The sequence below is a fragment of the Agelaius phoeniceus genome, chromosome 26, assembly GCF_051311805.1.
Source record: "Agelaius phoeniceus isolate bAgePho1 chromosome 26, bAgePho1.hap1, whole genome shotgun sequence".
In the NCBI taxonomy this organism is placed as follows: domain Eukaryota; kingdom Metazoa; phylum Chordata; class Aves; order Passeriformes; family Icteridae; genus Agelaius; species Agelaius phoeniceus.
This window is the reverse complement of record NC_135290.1, coordinates 1,951,070-1,972,907: the sequence shown is the minus strand read 5'-3', so window position 1 is coordinate 1,972,907 and position 21,838 is coordinate 1,951,070. Positions and strand designations below refer to the sequence as shown.

General features: G+C 47.3%; 1 protein-coding gene across 4 annotated transcripts; it reads right to left on the bottom strand.

Moving 5' to 3' along the window:
- Positions 1-1,354: 1,354 nt before the first annotated feature.
- ETV4 (ETS variant transcription factor 4) lies at positions 1,355-14,688 on the bottom strand. 4 transcript variants are annotated; one of them, XM_077190771.1, is made up of 12 exons: positions 14,218-14,688; positions 14,038-14,137; positions 13,882-13,929; positions 12,092-12,145; positions 11,504-11,618; positions 10,540-10,686; positions 8,931-9,145; positions 6,550-6,624; positions 6,399-6,467; positions 5,854-6,026; positions 4,807-4,908; positions 1,355-3,039 (listed from the first exon to the last, which is right to left on the bottom strand). In XM_077190771.1, exons 1-12 carry the CDS (start codon positions 14,260-14,262, stop codon positions 2,830-2,832), a joined length of 1,353 nt encoding a protein of 450 aa, XP_077046886.1. In that variant the 5' UTR covers positions 14,263-14,688; the 3' UTR covers positions 1,355-2,829. The 4 variants fall into 4 exon arrangements, with proteins under 4 accessions (XP_077046886.1, XP_077046887.1, XP_054505632.2 ...); XM_077190772.1 differs by having other exon boundaries at positions 5,854-6,023; XM_054649657.2 differs by having other exon boundaries at positions 14,038-14,134; positions 14,218-14,634.
- Between the last annotated feature and the right edge of the window lie 7,150 nt (positions 14,689-21,838).

Genomic DNA, 21,838 nt, shown 5'->3' with positions numbered 1-21,838 from the left:
AGAGTCTGGGTGAACTGAGCTGAACAACACAAAAAAATGGTGATTTAAAACTGGTTCTTCACCTTTCAAGAGGCAAAATCTAAGACTCAGGAGTCTGGGTACTGAGCTGAAACTTTCAGCTTCCCCTTTTAGAGATTCCCCTTTTAAGACACAAAATCTAAGACTCAGAGTCTGGGTACTGAGCTGAACAACACAAAAAAATGGTGATTTAAAACTGGTTGTTCACCTTTCAAGAGCAAAATCTAAGATTCAGGAGTCTGGGTACTGAGCTGAACAACACCAAAAAATGGTGATTTAAAACTGGTTGTTCACCAGCCTGACTGGGTTCTGAGTGACCAGACAAATAGAAGGTGGAATAGTTTGTGTTTTTACCCTGCTAAAAGGGATTTATTTCTGCTTAAGGTTCTTGGTCAGTGACTGCTTTTTGGGAGCAGCCTGTTCTTTATTTTACCAAGTTTATGCATTTTGCCATGCAGTGTAACTACTTGTATTTTATTTAAGCCATCAGTGGTGAGATATTTAGTATCTCTGGCTTTGGGATAAGGCAGGAAAAATTCTTGAAACCCAGCTAGAATGTATTTGGACAATGGCACAGGTCAGGCTGCAAGACTTACCCTTCATCCCCATCAGGCTTTATCACCCAGAAATCCCCTCTGCACACAGTTCCATCTGGGAATGTAAGTGGTTACAAATGTTTGGGTCTTTTATACAATGTGCCATGGGCTTTATTTTCACTTACAATGTTTGGTGGCATCACAGCTGTTGGGTTTTTGTAATAGAATGAGCTCTTACAGGTAAAATATCTGTAAAAATTGTGTAACAGTTCCTTGTTTTAAAAAGAACTTGACTGCCCAGTGTGTGCTGTGTCAGCCCAAACTATCTGTAAAATATTTTTTTTTGTTGCTAACAGATGAAATTTATTTGACTCCATAGCTGTAGAAACCTTATTTTTTTTTTCCAAAACTGGGATATTTGCTAAAATTATTATTGAAATGAAGAGAAGTAGCTTGACTGGTTGTTTTACACAGCGAACTGGAAGAATGTTTCACATTGAAAAGTAACTATGTTGGAAATACCTCTCTGTACAAAGGTGAGCAGGGATGTTGTTCAACGTCCTGAGCCTCCCCCTCATGTTATATCATCATAAAATTAAAGGCAATTACAAAGTTTGTAACTTTGGACTCAGAGAGTCAAAGCATGAAGGGCAGAGGGGTGGCCCAGAGGGTGCAGGATCAATGTCAGATCCTGGGGAATGCTGCAGGTGGAGGGATCAAAGCTGTGAGCTGGGCCCAAGGGCAGGAGCAAAGCAAGCTCAGAAGGCAAAGCAGGAGCACTCAGTGAGGTTGCACTGGCCAGAGACAGCAGTTTATTCATGATAATATTTTTACACTCATAAATAGTAAAGGCAGCTTATACCAAAGGAAAGGTTCCCCTTCAGCCTCACTGCTGGGACAGCACAGGAGCTGCCCAGGGAGGGCCAGGGCCAGGCAGGAGGGTCAGGGACTGTCAGAGCACCAAAGGCAGCAGCAGCAGAGCAGAGAGCTCTGGGTGCCTCTCCTCAGGCAGGGAGTGCTGCCTTCCATGGCTCTTGCACTCAGGGCTGAGGCTGGGAGGGTTGGCATGAGCCATGCAGGGGACAGCCAGCAGGGGAAATCAGGCTTTCAGGCAATATACAGAATTTTTTCTACAGGCTACCATGCTGGCAGGATTGGCAATGCTCTGTGTTCAGCAGCTGAAATGAAACCTCAGTCTGAAGCAGTGGAAAGAGACTTTTTCTGTATGGTACACTGTACTGCTCCTTGTCCAACTGGGAACGTGGTGGAGCTGCTAGTTAAAAAATTAAGCACCTCTTAATCAGGATGTGGTACCTATTATGAACATTTACTGTTGTGGAAAACCTGCCAGTTTAGTTAAGTTGCATGTGCTGCACTGGACTGCAGAGAGAGCTGCCTTTTCAACACATCTGAATTCCCCTCAAACATGCAAATATCTGTGGAGTTTAAGTCTGAATTCTATATTAAGATCTATGTATGGTTCAGGTTACCTTGTACAGCATTTTTTAATCACACCTCCACCAGGTTCTTTTCTTGCCTCAGCCAATTCTCTAGCCGAGCTCAGGCTGGGCACACTCCAGAGCCTGGCAGCTCTTCAAATATCCTGAGAATGTTTGTTGGGGAACTTTTTCAGTTTGGAAAAGCCACACCCCTACACTGAGCTGTGCCCCAGAGCAGGGCAATCCAGCTCCTCTCTGGTTCCCCTAAATGCCTTTGGGCCATGGACTGCAGGACCCTGGCCAAGGCCTCCACCTGCCCTGCTCAGAGGGCCTGAATACCAGAAACTGCTGGCATGGGCAGGAGCTGATAGGGCAGGAGCATGCAGGTACAAGATAATTAATGAGTATTCCTCAAGGAAGGCACAAGGTCCGGGACCATTGTCCTGCAGCCATCCTGGGAAGGCTTAAGTGGCCTTTCAGAGTGAGTTCCTCTGGAAGCAGAGGGTCTGGACGTGTACAGGAGGAACAGAGTCAGCAGCAGCATGGGAACATTCTCATAATTTCTCTCATTTTTCTGAACGAAAAAAGCCCTGGTGGGACAGCATCCCCTCCCTCTGCAACGAGGGGATTGTGACAGGTTTGATACCTTTGGAGGCACCAATCACCCGAGATCTCTGCACAGCTGAGAACCTGCCCCACCCTCACCCAGCAGGAGTTTTTATCACAAGCACACGAGAGCCCTGTGTGCTGCCAGGTGATTTCTGAGCACAGCAGGGCTGCAGAGTTCAGGGCTGGCCCCCAGCCATCCCTCCCTGCTCACGGTGCTCCCAGCAGTGCTAGTAGGTGTAGCCTTTGCTGTAGAGCTGTGCAGGGAAGCTGCCCAGCTCTGGCAGGTAGGAGCCGCTGTCCCCCAGGTGCGACAGGGGCACCGTGTCCTCCTCGCTGAGCTCCAGCTCCGCCTTCAGCCGCGGCTGCTCGGGGAAGGCCATGGAGAACAGAGCCTCAGGCTCACACACAAACTTGTACACATAACGCTCCCCAGCCACCTGCAGGGAGGAGAGGAGGCCAGGTGAGGGCTGCAGGCCCAGGGGCAGCACCAGGGAAGCTTTGCACAAACATCTGCCTGCCCTGAGGTGTGTCAGAGCTGTACCTTTCTCCTTGGACCAAAGACTGCCTAGAAGGCAGAAATTATCTTTCACCTGAATTTATCTTTCACCTGCTTTGTCCCTGCCCCACTCCCTTTTCTCCTCTCCCTCCACAATGCACCTGAGAAAGCCAGCAAGCTCAGGCTCGTGGCATTCAAGCAGCCATAGGAGTTTGGGGGAGGTTTCCCTGCTGCCCTCGTGCTGCTCTGACCTCCCCTGGAGCAGCTCCTGTGTAGGAATTGTGTCCCCTCTTGATGGAGTGACCAAATTGTCCTTTGTCTCCTTCAAAAGGAAAATCCACAAGTTTCTCTCCTCAATTTGGTAAGAAGACACCTCACAGGTGTCTTTGTCCCCAAATAGGACCTTGGGGACTTCACCTCAGACCTAAGGATTGGACAGAGGCCAAAAGGTCCTGCCTAAGCAATTCACTAGAAAAAGAAGAGAACAAAGGATCTAATTGCTTTTGTGGGTATTTTTTACCAGGAGCAAGAGCCTCTTGCCCTTAGCTTGGGTTTTCTCTCTGTAAAGAATTTTGTTATTTTGCCTGTTATTAAAACATTTCTGTTTCTAACACTACCTCAGGAGCCATCGTGCTGATTTTATGTCATTTGAGGCAGCTGGGCTATCTCAGGTGTGATGTATTTCTCTGAGAGCTCATAAGACCTGGAGAAAATGTGGCACTGCTGGGACCTGGGGGCTGCCAGCTGCCACTCTCTGTCCAGGCAGCAGCAGCAGCAGCAGCCCCTGAACAGCAGCCCCTGCTCCCAGACCATCACACTCCCAATTAACTCCCCAGGGCCCTGCGTGTGCCACACACCATCCCTACCACACAGGACCAAGTTCCAGGCAGCCTTTTCCTCACCAGAGGAAGGACTGATTGTACCCCCTTGAAGCTGCATAAATTCCAACTCTCCTGACTGCAGATATATACCAAAAAAAGAGAAATAAACCCTAATTCCCCCTTGGTTTTATTTCTCAGGCTTTGCCTACATTCAGCTCCTTCACTGAGCTACAGCAAAGAAAGGAGAGCAAGGCTGGGATGCCTGGATGTGTGTGTGTTTGGAGCTTGTTTTCTTGTTTTCACAATCAGGAGGGACTGCTGGAGAACATTCCTGGAGCTTTATTGCACCATCAGCCTTCGTACATGGCTGAGACTGCAGGAGGATGGCAAAGCTCACATCCTGCTTGCAGCAGCCAAGGATTTCTTTGTTAGAGAGCACTTGAAAACATTTCTAGCCAAGAGCATATTGCTAAAGCTCACAGACAATCCTAGCCCATCACTAAAAGCACATGTACACCTGCTTCACACAGTGCTCTCTATTAACAATCCACAATACACCATTATTAATCATAAAACCTTCTACTATCTTGCTAATCATATTTTCCTGCAGTCTTAAGGTCAACCTCAGCCAAGCCTAAAACCCAGGCTATTGTTTCATGTCCTTGCTTGCTTACACCATAGCAACTTTTTCTATTTTCTGACTTTGCAGCTGCAGCTAGCTCTGAATTTTCTGTTCTTTCCAAGGCCTCCTTGCCCAGCTCTCTAAAAATCTTACATTTCCTATTTCCCACAGCTGGTTCAAGGACATTCTGTCTAGGGCTTCTTGTCTCAAGCAAGAGAAGCATCACACAAAGTACAAAGAGTTTTTTCCTGCTTTTCCAACTGACCTTCTGCATGATGCCTTTCTCGTAGTAGTAGCGCAGGGACCGGCTCAGCTTGTCGTAGTTCATGGCTGGACGGTTCTTCTGGATCCCCCAGAGCCTGGCCACCTGCAAACAGCACCAAGGAGGCAGTGCCTGTGAGCACAGCAGCCTCAGCTTGCAGGGTTTAGCTGAAAGATTTATTAAATCGAAATAAACAGATTTATTCTATCACCAGCTGTCAGAGGTGGGGCAGTTCTCTGCTGTTCATCGGGCAGTTTTCTTTATCTCTTCCACAACCAATCCTCCCTCCAGGAGATCTTTTCCTCCAGGAGGCCTCTTCTAGGGCTGCTTTTTCCTATGTTACACTTCATTTTCAAGGTTCCATGTTTATCAGGAGACCAAGCATGAGGGAGCACACTGGAAGGGACCTGTGCCTTTCTACTCCTACACAATTTTCAGCTTTATCCACGAGACTCAGAAGTCTGTTGTAAGCCAATGTCAACTCATCTGCACTGAAAGAGCCCATAAATTTTGATTTGTAGCAAGAACAGTGCTAAATGCAGCTCTAACTGGAAAAAGAGAGGAACAGGTATTATGGACACTTCTCCCAGACACTGTCAAGCAGCACTGGATTTTTTTTTGGAACATGGCAGCATTTGAAATTACACTTCATTGGAAGTAATTTTGAAATAAAGGTAGACTAGGACATATATTATGAAAACTTCTGCAATCAGTAGGGCTCAAAAGTCCAGACCTCAATGTCAGCCTCAAGTATGGAGCATGACAAGGCAGCACAGGTCACTGCAGGCTTGGGAGTGAATATCCAGGGAAATGAAGGCTGTGGGTAATTTGACATGCTGCATAGCTGGGGTTTTGAACTCACACAAAAGCAGCCTTTCTTAAACCTGATATTGGTGCCACTCAAGTGTTTTGACCTCTTCTAAAAACCTTGACTTGCTGCAAGGTCTGGCAGGTGCCACTGCCAGGGCAGAGGAAAAGCCACTTGAGAATTTACAGCCCCAGAAACAAAGAGTGATTCCCTGAGCCTGTAGAGAGCCCCAATGGTTTCACCTCCTCTGGCTCAATGAGCTTGAACTCCATTCCTCTGCCAGTCCAGGCAATGAAGTGGGAATTGGTGGGGTTGTCCAGGAGAGCCACGAGGAACTGCCAGAGCTGCAGCGAGCCCCGTCTCTGGTAGGGGGGGCCTTCCCTGTACCCTCCACCTTCCTGCTTGATGTCTCCTGCTGACAAGGACAAACATGACATCTCTAAGGAGAGCAGTGCTAAAACAACTGGGAAAAAGAAGAAAAAAAGAAAAAAAAAAAAGCAGCACATTTCGCAGTTTCAAAATGTTTACCTGGAATGTTTCAGTTCACTTACAACAGTGGCAAATTCACAAGCAATTCTGATATAAGTCACAATGAAGCTGCTTATGCTAGAAGGCCTGGTTACTGCTAAGAACGCTCAAAAAAACGAGCAAAATACCAAAAAAAGCTGGGTACAAACACACCTGCAAGAAGCAGGGTAATGAGCTGTGTAGGTACTGGCCAAGGGGCTGGCTGAGGTGATGGGTAACCCTATCCTACACCAAAACCCCAAGCCTTTCCTTCTCCAACCTTCAAATTTCTCTGGGACAACGCAGACATCATCAGCAAAGGACCTCATCTGCTTGTCATAGCTGCAGCCTGGAAGAGAAAGCAGCAGCAGCAGTCAGAGCCAGGCAGGGGAGGAGCTGCAGGGAGAAAAGCCAGAGCCTGCATCTCTCACCTGATGGATCTTCTGTACACGAGTGCCTTGGGTAACTCTCAGCGTTCAGGTACATGGAAGGGCAGTCAGGAGCATCTACAAAACAATTAACAAATTAACAATTTGTTCAAAAAGCACAGGTGGACAGGGGAGTGCAGCTGTCTGAGCAAGGTCCTCTGAAGGGTGAGTGTCAGACTGGTAACTGCAGCCTCACGTGCATTGCCCTTCCCATCACGAATCAGAGCAGAAAGATTTGGTGGCACCATCCTTCAGAGGAGCCAGAATATCCAGCCCATCACCTCCACATCGCTTTTACACAAAATCATGCATAAATCAACGTTCAAAACAAATTTGAACCTCTCTCTCCTCTTCGTTTCAGATGATTACACACTTTGCTGCTGCTTTAAGAAGGCATTACACTTTCCCAGGGGTACTGTGGTGATGTCAATGGAGAGCAGCAGCATCTAAATGTTCTTACAGAGTCTCACAAAGGACATTTCAGATGTCTCAAGCCTCCCTGGCTTCTTCACATCATGAGGGGGCATTCTCACAATCAGTTTAGAAAATGTAAGAGAAAAATCAGCCTTTGTTAAAAACAAGCAGGAAGTCTTTTCCTGGTTCTGTGTGTAGTGTAAAGTGCTGGCTGTGCACTGTGCAATTTGTGTTTTCTGAATCAAATTTATTTACAGTGCACAGCTGAAACAGAAGCTGTGACTGGGAGCTTGCAAAGGTTTCTGTTCCATTTCCCTCTCACACCTGTGTCTGGCCATGGCTGCCAGCAGATGTTTTGCTGATGCTGAGGGAAGAGAACTCTGAGCTGACAGCCTGGGTCTTATTACAGCCATAAACTCTCACAAAAAGCACATTCCCATCCTCTGGGCTTGCACATTTTCTGAACAGACCCAGTGAAATTGTAATACCAATATCACCCGAGTGATTCCCTCATAGGAGCTTTTGATTTTTCTGTTTATTTCTGCTAAAGGAAACCATTCAAGCTGTCCATTAAAACACCAGGAAACCAGAAGGATCCTTCCCTCTGGAGAGGGTATTGTGATCTCAGGGTTGTGAGTCCTTGGACAGATCTGCCAGAAAAATAAGATTTATGCCTTGTGGAAAAATAAGAGGATCACCTGGAGGAGAGAGCTGGCCTCTAGAGAGCTGTTTTGGGCATCACTGAACCTTTTCTCTTGTCATCCCCTGAAATCTCTGTTCTCTGAGCCTTGTTTCCATGGGAAGCACCCAGCAGCATCCTGGCACTGAGCTGAGCCCACCCAGAGCCCTTTCCTCTGTGCTCAGAGGGGCTTCTGCTGCAAGGACCCAGGACAGATTTTCTTTCCAAGCTCCAACATATTTGGTTCCTTCCTTTCTGCTGCTGTTTCCTGTTGTTTTCAGCATCATTTCTTCAAAACTGACCTCACCTACTTTCTAAGCTCACAAATACCCCTGAAAACAAAAATTTCCTGTGAAACTGGAAACAGCCTTTTCTTCATTCCTGATAGTGTGAGTGGGATCACAATGAACTTTGAGTGTCTCCTGCTTGGCTCCTTACTCCCTTGGGGTGGGGATGCTTTTATCTGCTTTGAGTGGATTTATCATCCCCTCCTACCTTGCTCAGGCTTTCAGCTCTGTACCAGGAATTCTTTCTCAGAGCAAGGTGAGTGTCCCAGCCTTGTTTTGGATGCAGTGAACACCAGAACTGTTTTAGCTGCAGCTGCCCAGGGAGCACAAATGCAGCCAGTGAGGCAGGGCTGCTCCAGGCTCAGGGAGCAGCAGCTCACCCAGCTGGGTGCTCCCCAAGGAGCTGCTCCATTGCTGGGGAAGATGGAACAGGAAAGCCTTATCAATAGGATTGCCTGGCAAAAGATTTTGAGAATGTGGAAACTATAGGTGAGATTGAAATGAAAGCAAGGTTTGAGATCCCTCAGTTACTGAACAGCTGGAAAACAATGGTGTGGCCAGCTGAAGGTGATCCCCTTTTGATGGAACAACACCCTCTGCTTGCAGACAGGCCCAAGGGGCAGAGCAGAAGGGGCCCAAGCTTGGCAGAAGGGGCCCAAAGAGGAGTTTTTAGGGTTTAAAATGTAACCCAGGATGGTAATGTAATGATTCTTATAGGCTGTGTGTAAATGCTATAGGATTTGTATCTTGTACTAGATTGGTTAGTGAGAATTAGAATATTCAGCACAGAAGAAGATTGATGGTATTGTAACAGGAACCTCACTCCCACCCTCTGACCCTCTCATCCTCTTTCCCCCTCTCCCTTCTCAGGCCTGCTCTGAGCTGTGGACCCTTTGCAATGAACCCCAAATTCCACCACCTGGCTCCAGTGATCTCTCACCCCCGCCCTCCCACCCCGCAGTGCTCCCAGTCCATGCCCTCAGGAAGGGTCAGTTCTGCCTCACCTGGCTCGTACAGGTAATCCCCCTGCTCCTGCTTGACCAGCACAGCTGCTGGGAGCTGCTGCCTGCTGCCTGCCTGCTCTGCTGCCTCGCACTGCGGCTCCTGCTGCTCCTGCTTGAAGCCCTGCCGGGGGAACTGCAGGCACTGGTAGGCAGTGGGGTCCTCCTGGGACCGCGGGAAGGGATGGCCCAGCTCCAGAGGTGGCTGATAGGCAGAGCTGAGAAGGGAGAAGGTGTGAGGCTGCTGCTGCCTTGAGAATCTGCAGCCCCAGAAGCAATGGGGGATTCCCCCGTGGAGAATCTGTGCAGGGGCTTGGGAGCTGGCCTGCAAGCAAAGCTGAGTTAATAGAAAAAATAAAAATTGAGGATTTTCGAGTGGATCCATAGCAAGGAAGAAAACAAGGCTGTCAGCATGGAAACAGATTAAAAAAGATACATAAAAAGACATAAATATATATTGATATTACTAATATATCATTACTATAATAATATAACAATATAATATATCTATATTATTAATAATATGTCTTTTAGATAGATATCTATAAAGATATATAAAATAACTATTTTTATATATATGTTATATATAAAAAAATATATATAATATATATAAAATATATATTATATATACCTATATATATAATATGTAGGTATATATATTATATATATAATATATATATTATATATACCTATATATATACCTATATATAATATATATATACCTATATATTATATATATATAATATATATATTTATATATATAATATACCTATATATAATATATATATTATATATACCTATATATATAATATGTAGGTATATATATTATATATATATTATATATACCTATATATATACCTATATATTATATATATATACACCTATATATTATATATACCTATTGTATCTATATAGAAAATTTTTGTAAGCTACACTATGTGCATAAGTAAATGTGTATATGTACCTTATTAAATTTCTGTAAAACTTTTGCCAATTCTATTGACACTAATTGCTTTGCACCAATGAATATAAGAAGTTATTATATGTAATTAATTAATGTAATTAGTAATTAATGTCTTATAATATAATGTATGACAATGTAATTAATGACTTAAAATCACACTCTATTGAAAGTATATAAGCTGCAGAACATGCAGAATAAAAACTTCTTTCTTCTTGGGCTCTGATCATGTGTGTGTTTGTCACGTCCAACATAATGGTGACAAGAACACTCTGGTTTCAGCCCTGGTTTTTGTTTTCTGCCCCCCCTGGTTTCAGCCCTGGTTTTTGTTTTCTGCCCCCCCGGTTTCAGCCCTGGCACGGGGCTGGATGAGGGGCAGAAGCCTCTCAGCCCATTGCTGGAGCTGCAGGGCTCACGGTGGCTGGCACAAGGACGGGTGACATCCCAGGGGAGGATGTTTCCAAGGGCAGCTGCCCCACAGCCCATCACTGCAGGACCTGGCAGGGTCAAGGGTGTGGATTTCACGCCCCAGGCAGCAGAGCTGGGTGCCACAGGGGGCTGCAAACAGAGCACTCCCACCTTCCCCCTGCCACCACCAAGGAGGACGATCCTTGCCAGTGGTGTCCCCTGCCCAGCTCTGAGGTGCCTCACCTGCTCTCCCTGAGGAAGCCACAGCTGGAGGTGGAGCTGGGGGGCCCTGCAGGGCAGGGGAAGCTCCTGTCGTGCCTGGGGAGCTGCTGCAGTGCTGGCTGGATCAGGACTCCAGGGCTGGGGCACTGTCTGGGCTGGTCATAGGCACTGGAAGAGCCCAACAGAAATTGCAGCATCTCAGATCTCCAGGAAGGAGTTGTGGCAGCACCTGGAACATCTGTCCCAGGCTGCAAGGTGGGGCTGGGGCTGGGCTCTATCACCATCTCTCAGAGCTGGGGCACTCCTCTGCTGTTCTTTGGGCAGTTTTCTTTATCTCTCCCACAAACCAATCCACCCTCCAGGGAGATCTCTGCTGTTAATGAGCCATTAATTATTAATTATCTCCAGTGAGGGTCCCTGCATGGCTGATCCAATTCCATCATCCCATGGGGAGATGCTCCGCCCAGGGGGAGGAGCCAAGCATTCCTACCTGGATATAATCTGGAGATTCGGGAACACCAGCACAGCTTCTGCACTGGATTCCCCAGAGGAGCAGCAGCTGCCTCCTCCCCTGGATCTTCAGAGGCAGAGACTGCACCTTTCTACAGGATCCCTGCTCCAGCAGAGCCACCCCTGGCACTGCAGGAGGGCTGAGCCACAATTCCAATGGTTCTGCTGCCAACAGCCTGATCCACAGGGTGTCAGGCTGGGTTCTGACTCTGGCAGTGTTGGTTTGTTTTACTGAACTGTTTATATCGTTTTTATTTCCTTCCCTAATAAAGAAATGTAATTCCTGCTCCCATATCTTTGCCTGAGAACCTTTTAATTTCAAAACTATAACAGTTCAGAGGGAGGGGGGTTACATTTTCCATTTCAGGGCAGGTTCCTGCCTTCCTTAGCACACACCTGGCTTTCCAAACCCAGACACAAGTTTCAGAGCCCTGGATTTCAGAGCAGCTGCTGCCCCTCCCTGTGGGAGCCATACCTGGCATAAAGGCACTGCTTGCTGTTGTGCTGGAGCGGCTGCTCGTGGCTGCAGGGCAGCTCCGAGGGGCTCTGGGGCTCCTTCTTGATCTTGGCAGGAGGGCTGTGAAAAGCTACTGCAGGAGAGAAAGGAAAGATCAAACTGACTCTTTTCTTCTTTGTGGGGAGCCATGATTGTCAGGCATTTCCAAATGCAGGAAATCCTGCAATTCCTTTGCTGATCTTTGCTGTGCCAACAGTTCAGTGCCCTGAACTCCACGGGACTGTCAAGAAGTTGGATGTGTTGGCAGCAGCCAATTCTTTCCAGCCCCCAATAGCTGGAACAGGATCTCACATTACACCTGACTCCCCCTGATCCACTCAGAGTGAAACTGGGACCATCCCTCTCCTCAGCTCTAGGTCAAAAAGAGAAAGAAATTAAATTTATGGCTCAGAGACCAAGCTCTGAGAAAGGAGGGAAACAAGAGCAGCCAGTAAAAGTGTTTAATTTCAGTTTATGTGGGGGAAACTGCCTGGAGCAGGGGGGAAAGGCACCAGAATTTGGATTTGCCTTTCCCCCAAGAGGTGAGGGCATTCCCATGGTACTTACAGTTTTCTGAATGGAAATCAGGCACAAATTGCTCATCATTGTCTGGAACCTGAGCTGTCAGGAGAGAGAGGGAGGGAGGGAGAAAAAGAGGCAGGGAGGAGTCAGTTTTGGCACTTTATTCAGCATAATTAACACTAAGGCAGAAATAAATCTCTGCAGGAAAGATCTGAGCTTTCTGCTGGGATGATTTTAGTGCCTAAGGAGAGTTTCCCTTTGGGATTAATGAATACATGTGAGTCCTGGGAGAAACCTTACCCATCTTTTCTAACTTCTAGCAATTACTTTTACATCCCTTTTACTGCAGGGAAGGGAGAGCTGGCAGCAGCTTGTTGTTATTTCATAGTCTGTCACTGCTGCTGCTAACAAAAGTTACATTTTTCGTTATTGCAGAGTGGAGAACAGATTGCACTCCCTCTGCTCTAAAACACAGGTGATGCAGTCAAAATTAAGGGACATAAAGGATGGAAGCCCAGTCAGCCAAATCTCAGTCAGCCAAAAATAAATACTCAGGCAGTAACCCTGCTCAAAATGCCATGCATATTGTTACATCATTATTGTTAAAGATTTTTAAATACCTAGATACAATAAGTACTCCTGTCTTTATCAAAAGACTGCACTCGAGGATGTGTTTTGAATTTTCTAGAAAATGGATCATCTGTAGTACTGGAATTAGAGCAAAATCACCACGTTTAGAACTAGTTTCACTTGGAATTAATGTGATTTCCTGGCATTCGAAGTTTTCCTTGAAGTTCAAAACAATTAAGACACTAAACTGAAAAGTATGTAAATTCCTGGAAGGTCCCCACAAAGTATTACATTAAAAAATTAGAAAAAGAAGAAAACGAGAAAGAATAGAAGCATTTTGTTCCCCAAATTAAAAGACTACTTTGTAGCTTAAGAAAATATCAACGTTCTAGCAACCTACAAATCTAAGTGACAAATTAGCATAAAATCGAAGCAGTTACAAACAGCCTGGAGCGAAAATTGTACCCAGGGAAGCGGGCCAGCAGCCAAGCTCCATTCATGAGCAAATGCCCGGCACAATGGTGCCATTCAGAATCCTCATTTCCACAAGCCAGGGGCTGGCAAGTCTGGAAAAAAACACTTTTGTTTGGAGTCAGGAGCGGGACAAACCCCAAAACCAACTCAAAACCGAGCAGAGCCGGGAGAATCACGAATCACAAGGTTGGAAGAAACCTTCAAGAGCATCGAGTTCCCTGTTCCCTGACACCTCAATCAAACCCTGGCACCCAGTGCCAACCCAGCCTTGTTTAAACACCTCAGGGCAGTGCCCACCTCCCTGGCAGCACATTCCAGTGCCCACTCCCTCTTTCTGTGAAGGATTTTTTCCTCATGCCCAGCCTAAACTCCCCCTGGCACAGCTGGAGGCTGTGTCCTCTTGTCCTGGTGTCACTGCTGAGCCCTGCAGAGGAAATGACCTCGTGGGAATGGTGTGAGCACAAAGAACAGAACAGAATGACCAGGCTGGAAGAGACCTCCAAGATCATCGAGTCCAACCCAGCCCCAGCCCCTCAATAAACCCTGGCACCCAGAGCCACATCCAGGCTTTGTTAAACACCCCCAGGGATGGCACCCAGCAGAGCTGGGGGAAATCACAGAATCACAAGGTTGGAAGAAACCTTCAAGAGCATCGAGTCCAACCCATTCCCTGACACCTCAACTCAACCCTGGCACATCCAGGCTTTCTTTAAACCCATCCAGGGATGGTGACTCCACCACCTCCCCGAGCAGAGCATTCCAGAAGTTTAAGAAGAAGGGAAGGAGCCTACCTTCAGTCAGCCAGGTCTCCTGGAGCTGCCGCAGGTCCTGGAAGAGCTCTGCGGGGAGAGGAGCCGCTGCTGATTGCGGGACGCTCCGGCCGCGGAGCGGAGCAGGATCTGACCCCGCTCCCGGTTCCTGCCCGGCCACCCCCGGGTCCCCCTCACCTTCCGAGTCCTGCTCCGGCGGCAGCGCCGCTTCCCCGGGAGTCCTGGCAGCGCCCAGCACGGCTCGGCCCGCGGGCAGCGCGGGGCCCGGGGGCTGCTGCTGAGGGAGGAGCGGCTCAGAGCGGAGCCCCGGGCGGAGCGGGGCCGGCCCGGAGCCCCCCCGGCGGAGCCGCCACTCACCTGCGGGAAGGTGAACGGCACCTGCTGGTCCAGGTACCCCTTCATCCTCCTGGGGCATCTGGGGGGTACCGGGGGCGGGGAACCGGGCCGGGATCCGCAGCAGCGGCGGGACCGCGACCCGGGAGAGGCGGCGACCGCGTCACCGAAACTTCGGATGCGAGGCGGGACCGAGCCCGGCCGGGACGAGCCCCGGGACAGGAGCCCCGGGACAGGAGCCCCGGGACAGGAGCCCCGCTCGGGTCGGGTCGGGTCGGGTCCGGTCCGGAGCCGTCGCTCAGCACCGGCGGGCCCGGCCCACGCGGAGCGCCCGGCGGAGCCGCCCCGTGGCCGCTCCGAGGCCGCCGTGGGCCCGGGGCCGGTTCCCCCCCATTGGCCTCGCTCACGGCCCCGGCTCGCCCACTCCTTTGTTTGATCGAATTTGTGAATGAAGCCCCGAGTCGGGGCACGCCCGCCAATCACCGCTCGCCTCGGCCGTCAGCCATTGAGGAGTGGGCGTGGCTCCCACCCTGGCGGGCCAATCGCATGGCAGGGCCGCGCTGTTCATTCACGGCGGAGCGCCCATTCATAAAAAAATAGAATTCTGCCGGAGTTCATTCATGAGCGGCTCCAGGCGGGCCCCGCCGTGTCCGTGTGTCCCACCCAGCGCGGCACAGCCCTGCCCCTCCTCAGCGAACCGCGCTCGTTTTTAAAACCTCTCCGAGGTAATTTCCAAACCCTCTGAGGTAATTTCCGAACCTTCTTCGAGGTCATTTCCAAACCTTCTCCGAGGTCATTTCCAAACCCTCTCTGAGGTCATTTCCAAACCCTCTTCGAGGTCATTTTCAAACCCTCCGAGGTCATTTCCAAACCTTCTTCGAGGTCATTTTCAAACACTCTTTGAGGTCATTTCCAAACCTTCTTCGAGGTCATTTTCAAACCCTCTAAGGTAATTTTCAAACCCTCTGAGGTCATTTCCAAACCCTCTCTGAGGTCATTTTCAAGCCCTTCGAGGTAATTTTCAAACCTTCTTCGAGGTCATTTCCAAACCTTCTTCGAGGTCATTTCCAAACCCTCTCTGAGGTCATTTTCAAAACCTCTTCGATGTCATTTTCAAACCCTCTGAGGTCATTTTCAAACCCTCTCTGAGGTCATTTTCAAACCTCTTCAATGTCATTTTCAAACCCTCCGAGGTCATTTTCAAACCCTCTCTGAGGTCATTTTCAAACCTCTTCAATGTCATTTTCAAACCCTCCGAGGTCATTTTCAAACACTCTTCTTGTTCAGTTCCATTCTGAGCAAGTTTCAACAAGACTTGGAAGAAATCTCACCCATCCAACAGGAGTGAAAATAACTAAACTAACTGCCTGTCCAAATCAGTTTGGCTCATGCAAATGTTAAGGGACTAGAATATTTTAAGAAAAAAATCTAGTTTTGGGACTTGCACACTAAAAGAAGTGGATTTGCTTTTCCAGGGGCTGTCTCCTGGGCCACGTGCATGCATCCAGTTATTTTTTTCCCCAATTTCTCCTTTAAAATTTCAAGGTGCTACTTAACATTTATTAATCCTCTTTATCCCCCCAAAAATATTAGTGACATGCAGGGCCTGGTGATAATGAGATGATAATTCATGGAATGTTATGCCCTGGAAGAGAAATAGGTACTCAAGAGAAGAAGAAAAAGGGGGAAGTTATCCATTAGGCTAAATGGAACTTTACATTTTTCATGTTTTCTCTACATCTCACCCCTCCCAGTTTGCTGTACAGCTCTGCTGGCTGTGAAAGGGGTGTCTGTGAAGTTTAATTATTGAATCAATGTGTATTTTGATATTTCAAATAGGCCATAAATCTCCACTGTGTCGGGAGCCTGACTGACACACCTGGGGCAGCGTATGCCAGGCATATTTTTACATCATTGCTGTTAAATATTTTTAAGTATTTTTAAGAACCACCAGCGTGAACGGGAAATTCACAGCCCCAGATTCACTGTCATTGGTACTGACCAGGCAGTAATGCCATTTTTAAAATTTATTGGGGTTTTTTTTGTTTTATTTTGTTTTTTTCCTCTGACAGAGATGTTCTGTCAATGCTATCAATGGCTTTTTCTATTTCTGTTTCACATTTATTTTCAAAGGCTGGCTAATCAAATGTGAGCAATTAATGTTCAGAGTGATTAATTGCCTTCTATTATTTTTTTTTCTTGAGGTGTGGAGTGTTTGAAGGGTTCAGATGTGACACATAAACCAGAGAGCTGACTCTTATAAAGTATTAGCAACAGATTTATTCCATCACTGTAACCCACACTGCCCAAGGTGTTTCTTCCCTGCACTTACAGTTTATTTTTCTTAGTCACCAGCTGAATTTTGTGCCTAATCCCCCTCTCCCTCCTAAGATTTAACTGTACTGGCTTCAGAAAAGCCAACCCTGGATTTCAGATGCATCCCCTGCAGCTGTGCTTGGGGAAATGCAAAGCTCTCAGACAGAGATGCTGACACAGACAGGATCCAATTACAAATGTCTTAGAAAGTGACACACTGAAAGCTGGAAAAAAAACCTCTCTGTGCTGTAGAATGGAGCAGGAAGAGACCTGCAGTTCTATAAAAATAATAATAAACAGCTGGATGAAGAGCTCAGGTTTCTTAACATCAGGCATGAAATCAGCCCAGCTGCTCCTCAATACCCTGCTGCTCCTCGGACAGGAATATCTGAGTGAGGAGCTGAGGCCAGAACTGCCCATTGTTCCCAGCCAGCCTTGCTGGGAGTGATGCAATTCCTGAGGAAACACAGAAATCCCAGCACTGGGAGCTCCTGCCAAGCACTGAGAGCAGCCCCAGCTCCCGGCAGAGTGCAGGGAAGGGCTGGGAATTGTGTGTGCAGATCCCTCCTGGAGCTGTGGGTGCTGAGAGTCTCAGGCTTTCTGTGCTGCCAGGCACTGACCCCCAGAGAACCCCACATTGACCTGAGGAGGCTGTGGAGAGCTTCCAAAAGGAATGAGAGAACTGGGACTGTGGGGTTTGGATAGAAGGGTGTGATATCACAGGCTGGGAAACTCAGAGTTTGGGGTTTTACAATATAGTAATAAATGTAGAGCAAGATGGAGGCTTTAGGGTGGAGGCTGGTCCTTCTCCTTCTCCTTCTCCTTCTCCTTCTTCTTCTCCTTCTTCTTCTCCTTCTTCTCCTTCTTCTCCTTCTCCTTCTCCTTCTCCTTCTTCTCCTTCTCCTTCTTCTCCTTCTCCTTCTTCCCTTCTCCTTCTCCTTCTCCTTCTCCTTCTCCTTCTCCTTCTCCTTCTCCTTCTCCTTCTCCTTCTCCTTCTCCTCCTTCTCCTTCTTCCCTTCTCCTTCTCCTTCTCCTTCTTCTCCTTCTCCTTCTTCCCTTCTCCTTCTCCTTCTCCTTCTCCTTCTCCTTCTCCTTCTCCTTCTCCTTCTCCTTCTCCTTCTCCTTCTCCTTCTCCTTCTTCTCCTTCTCCTTCTTCCCTTCTCCTTCTCCTTCTCCTTCTCCTTCTCCTTCTCCTTCTCCTTCTCCTTCTCCTTCTCCTTCTCCTTCTCCTTCTCCTTCTTTTCCTTCTTCTTCTTCCTTTTCTCTCCCATTTAGTTGGGTGGGATATTTTGAATTTTCTGAGTGCCAGAAAACCCTTTCCTTCATAATGCACTCCTGGGTCCATCAGGTTTCTCTTCTGCACTGTCCCAGGCTCGGGCTGCACTGCTAGCTGAGGTTTAGATGGTACAAAAAAGCTGAGGTTTAAATTCTGGGCAAGCTGTGAATCCTCTGCTTGGCAGGGGCAGAAATCAGCTCAAAGCCCTGCAGGGTGAGCCTGTTCCTGGAGCTGGGTGCTCCAAAATCCACTCTGAGAACTCCTGAACACCTGCCCCATTGCTGGAAAATGATACAAAACTGGATTTTTTGGGGTAAATTTAGTCAGTTTTGTTCACCTTTGCCTCAGGAGAAAGGAATTTTAAGTTTCTTTTCAAAGGATTGGATCACTCAAGGTGTGATGAGCTTCCAGCAGACTGGGAGCAGCACAGAAGATGCACAAAAGATAAATGAGCATTAATGAACATCAGCTCCAAGCATCAACCCTGGCATGGTCAGAGACCCCCAGTCTGGGAAAAAAGGAGAAAACCAAGACTGAGAACCAAAATAACATTGAAGGTGAAGGGATCAGTAAAAAACCAAATACTACAAACTGTGGAACTTGGGAGCAATGAGCATCAAACCAATGAATTTCCCTGGGTTGGGACTGTAGAAATACAAGAAAACTCCAGTGAAAACCTCGTGGGATGGAAGGATTTTCCCTGCACAAAAACATAATAGCCTGGCAAAAAGAGGTTCACTCTCCTGTAAAAATGTAAAAAGTTTATTAAAGGACAATAGGAGACAAAGAAAGCCAAGATTGCAGCTGGGTGTGGCTTTGCACTCAGCCAGGAGCTCACTTGTTCTTTTGGGAACACCCTTTATGTCCCATTTCCATGGCATCAGCCTGTGCCATATTCATAAATATTTATCTACATTCAACTTTTCCCCACACTGGTTTACATATTCCAAGAATTGTTTGGCATGGCTGCTCCTTGGTTCCACCTTTTTGGAGCATGTGGATTTCTGGGTTGTGGTTTTAGTATTATTTTACATTCACCTTCAGTTTTTGGGCCTTGGTGCACTCTGTTTTCAGCCAGTGAGTGCTGATGGTTGGCAGATGTGTGCAGGTGTCCTCATCCTGTGTGCATTGGGTGTTATCCCATCCCAGCAGGCATTTTAACACCAGCACACTGATATCAGCTATTTCTAAGTTTATTTAACAACAGAAATAAAAGCTATATCTTTATAACAAAGTTCCTTGAACACCACACACATAAAATCCATTTCAATATTTGCAAAAAGCCGATATTAAACGATGTATCTCTAACACAGGCATTGTGTGGGTGAAATGATTTCTGTTGCACATCCTGGCCAGAATAAAGCAATGCCTTCATTCTCTAACATTAATGTGTTGTTGGAGGCTTTTTGGGCACCACCATCTCATCCTCCCTGCCTGGCTGCCCCTGCCCAGCCTCAGCACCTTGTGGCACAGTGGCAGCTGAAGGGTTAAAAGCCTGCTCTGAGTTTTTTTTTTGTGGCTTCTTTCCAAAAGGTTTCAGTTAACACCAAAGGTCTCCTTCTAGCTGGCTCACTTTAATAGATTTTTCCCATTGAGTTCTCACTTTATAGACTATCATTTCCTTTTCTGCAGGGGAGCTATTTGCTGGGTCACTGATCCAACCAACTTAAAAGGGATTTCATTGATTGGATTTTATTGGTGGTTACTTCAACCATAATGGCCCAAGTTGCTGGTACCTGCTGACAGCTGTGGGTCTTGCTTTGGTACCCTGGCTCTGAACACTCCTCACAGAGCTCCAGAATTCACTGGATTGGGAGAGACCTTAAAGATCATCGAGTCCAACCCAGCCCCAGCATCTTCTCCACTAAACCCTGGCACCCAGAGCCCCATCCAGGCTTTGTTAAACACCCCCAGGGCTGCACCCAGCAGAGCATTTCCCCAGATGTGTTTCCCCAGCAGAGCTGGGGGAAATCACGAATCACAGGATTGGAAGAGACCTTCAAGAGCATCGAGTCCAACCCAGCCCCAACACCTCAATCAAACCCTGGCACCCAGAGCCAACCCAGCCTTGTTTAAACACCTCAGGGCAGTGCCCACCTCCCTGGCAGCACATTCCAGTGCCCACTCCCTCTTTCTGTGAAGGATTTTTTCCTCATGCCCAGCCTAAACTCCCCCTGGCACAGCTGGAGGCTGTGTCCTCTTGTCCTGGTGTCACTGCTGAGCCCTGCAGAGGAAATGACCTCGTGGGAATGGTGTGAGCACAAAGAACAGAACAGAATGACCAGGTTGTGGCACTGTCACATTTTCTGAAAAATCCCTTCACCAGGATTTCTTCTCCTGGGAAGCTGCGAAGCCTCAGAGAAAAAGGAAAACAATATTATCTGATTGCTTCTCCTGTGTTTTGCTGCTTTGGAATGTGGTTTGGAGATTGTTGATCCAGTATGTGAATTGTTTTTAATTAATGATGAATCACGGTCGGGCTGTGTCGGACTCTGAGGAGTCAGTCATGAGTTTTCCTTGTCATTCTTTGTAGCCTTCTGTAAATATCCTTTCTCTATTCTTTAGAATAGTTTACTATAGCATTCTTTAATATAATACAGTATCATAAAATAAAAAATGAACCTTCTAAGAACACGGAGTCAGAGTCATCATTTCCTCCTTCATCCTGGGGACCCCGAAAATACCACAAGGTTGGAAGAGGCCTCCAAGACCATCGAGTCCAACCCAACCCAAACCCCTCAATTCAACCCCGGCAGCCAGTGCCCATCCAGCCTTGTTCACACACCTTCCAGGGCCTGGCTCCTCAGCAATGCACACTCCAAGCTGTTTTCTCAGCATGGTTTTCCTCGTGCTGCTCTAGCTGTGATTCTCTTCCAGCCTTCCAGGCCTTCCCTGATCCAAAACACTCCACAGAGTGATGGCCTGAACACCTTCCACTGCCTTTAAGGGGTAACAGATAGAGTTTAAGAAGAAATTGCTGTGATTTCCGCCATTAGAGCACTGAGAGTGCCAAACTACCCTAAGAAAGCAATTACTGTGATTATAATTACTACAACCTCCACTGCAACAGAATTTAACCCCATACTTTCCCCTCTGTGGTGCACCCTGCAGGCTCTAATTCATCGTGTGTCTCCTGTGAAGTCTCCAAACTCCCTTGCCCCTCTGCAAGGGGGGAAACTGAGGCACAGAAGTTGCCAGCTCACCCGGATCCAGGATTGCTGCTGCTCAGTGCCTGCCCCTGTGGTGTTTGTGAGGCCCTCAGGATGAGGTGTCTCCATGTCCTCAGAAGGCTGATTTATTTTTTTTGTTCTATTATATTAAAGAATGCTATACTAAACTATACTAAAGAAAGAGCGAGGATACAGACAGAAGGCTGGAAAAGAATGAATAATAAAAAACTTGTGACTCCTCAGGGCTTTGACACAGCTGGCCAGAATTGGCCATTCATTAAAAACAATTCACATATGTTGGACAAACAATCTCCACAGCACGTTCTAGAGCAGCAAACGCAGGAGAAGCAAATGAGATAATTATTGTTTTCCTTTTTCTCTGAGGCTTCTCAGCTTCCCAGGAGAAAATCCTGGGCTAAGAGGATTTTCCAGAAAATGTGGCAGTGACAATGCCAGTGACAATGCCCCATCTCCTGTGGCAGCTCCAGAGAGCTGCACTCCTGGTCTCCTCTGCTCCCTGTGACCAGCTGAGATTTTGGATTTGTTTCTGAGTTTCAGGATGGTGCAGGGAAGTGAAAATATGAGTTTCCATACTACGGTTCCTATGGTAGTATGAGTTATTTACTTGTGATTTGAATTTTGTGGTTTATTTCCAAGCTGTTCCATGAGGACAGGAGATTTCCACCCGCCACAGAACTTTACTCAGGAGACTTGTTATGTTTTTCTACTCCAGGTGGTTTTCTCCAGGGCAGGGAGCCCCAGGAAATGTCTGGGTAGGTTCCTTGCACCTTTGTGGCTGTCTGAGACACAGCACAGACTCCAGGGAGAACAATTTTGTGAATAAACCAGTCCTTTTAAACATTCATGGCAGTCACTTTTGATA

Bases quoted from the DNA above. Each gene is read 5' to 3' on its own strand.
- ETV4 (XM_077190771.1), bottom strand. From the start codon at position 14,262: ATGAAGGGGTACCTGGACCAGCAGGTGCCGTTCACCTTCCCGCAG. The intron at 14,138-14,217 runs GTGAGTGGCGGC...CTCCTCCCTCAG, and splicing joins TGCCGTTCACCTTCCCGCAG to CAGCAGCCCCCGGGCCCCGC. The intron at 11,619-12,091 runs GTAAGTACCATG...TCTCTCCTGCAG, and splicing joins TGATTTCCATTCAGAAAACT to TAGCTTTTCACAGCCCTCCT.